Consider the following 1,620-nt stretch of genomic DNA (forward strand, 5'->3'; position numbering starts at 1 on the left):
ATTCTCTTTTCATATTCATTTTTGAACAGTTTGAGGGGTAATATTGTTATTACCTAATTACAGTAAGAGGTACAACTGGCATAAACAAATCTTGGAGTCAACATAACTCATTCCTGGGAAGCACACAGTGCGCATGCGTACATGAGTAGCAGGCTATTAACGGGAAGTGTTCAGGATGCATGGTCATCGGTCACTGTGCTTTACGGAAAGAGTAAAGAGCAGTCTTAGCTACAAACGTGTATCTAATGGGTTTATAGAAATGTTTTCTTTCCTTTTTTTAATGTATAAGCAATCATATGTAGCAGAAAAGTATATGTACACATGTGTATGCACCACGGTCAATGAAGATTCAAGTTTTCATACTTATTCTTCAATTTATCATGTAACTTTAGTATTATTGCCTAACCATACATTTTTATTCACCAAACTTAATTCTGAATGTTCCTTTTACTTGTTTCAAATAGAGAATTTTTCCTTAAAAAAAAGAAGACATCCTGTTTTTGAAGATCCTGAAAAGAATGCCCTAACAACTAAAAGGCTATTTAAAGATATTCCAAAAATGTTCTGAACAATGGCAGCAACAAGAATATACCTAAATTGCATCCTAAGGGGAATGTTTTGAAGGGGATATTTATTTGAATAAGTAAATTCTGATATACGTACTTCATACCTTTAAAGTTTTATTTATGTCTGCCTTAAATAACCAATCTTAATAGTCTCATCTCCTTTAGTTATTAATACAAAATATAACTATGTGTAAATTGCCACACCCCTTTATGTTTCACCCATAAAGCAGAGATAATAATAACTCGCCTCACTCAAAGACAGTGGGAGGACAGAATGAGATGATAAATGATGGATTGAAATCCGTATACGTGATGGCAGTGGGAGTGGTGATGGTGTGGAAAGAGGCGGCTCAGTGGTCCTGTAACATCTCACTGTAACGTAAGTGCTAACCCTTCTTGAGTTCCACGGACATATTTTTCAAGAGAATTAGAACCCAACCGCACTTCATCATTAAGAATAATCGATGGGTCCTTATCCCTACCCTGATCTATTAGAGTGTAATAAGTTTCAAAGTTATTTTTTCAAATGAGACTAAAAACAATTCTACTGTGATTCCTCTGTAACTTGTGTGTACATTTCCAATCAGCTTATAGAAAATTTTGAATTGGCAAACAGCCTCCTATCATTTCAAAATGCAAGAATACTAAAAAAAAACTGTTTCATCTCCCAAGTTGTGATATTTTTACTTATATGGAAAGCTATTAATAGATTTAAGAATCACGGATGTCATACCATCATTTAAATTACTTATGAAATTTTAGAAATTCTTAAAATGTCTATAAAATTTAAGAAGATACATTGCTTACCTGTCAGGTTGAAATTTGGTGCAATTGTGCTGTCAGCTAGGGTAAACCATATAAGGCCAAGGCTCATACATACTGCAGCAGACACATCTACAATATTATAACGCTTTCCTGTATAAAACAAATGTAAGTCTGCCTCATTATGCAAATACCCACCCAGCTTAGTGTTAGATCTATGTGTTTAACCAAGTAGAGCAAGGACCTGTTTTTTATATCCAATGCCAAAAATATGTGAACACTTAGGTCGAGG

The 1,620-nt window shown here is 34.2% G+C and overlaps 1 protein-coding gene across 1 annotated transcript in view; it reads right to left on the minus strand.

Moving 5' to 3' along the window:
• SLC35B3 (solute carrier family 35 (adenosine 3'-phospho 5'-phosphosulfate transporter), member B3) overlaps positions 1–1,620 on the minus strand; it is a 51,187-nt gene that overhangs the window by 7,405 nt on the left and 42,162 nt on the right. Inside the window, 1 exon segment of the mRNA XM_012639621.1 lies at positions 1,374–1,481. Within this exon segment, the coding sequence (XP_012495075.1) occupies positions 1,374–1,481 (108 nt within the window).

Source organism: Propithecus coquereli, unplaced genomic scaffold (genome assembly GCF_000956105.1).
Source record: "Propithecus coquereli isolate 6110/MARCELLA unplaced genomic scaffold, Pcoq_1.0 Scaffold141, whole genome shotgun sequence".
Classification (NCBI taxonomy): domain Eukaryota; kingdom Metazoa; phylum Chordata; class Mammalia; order Primates; family Indriidae; genus Propithecus; species Propithecus coquereli.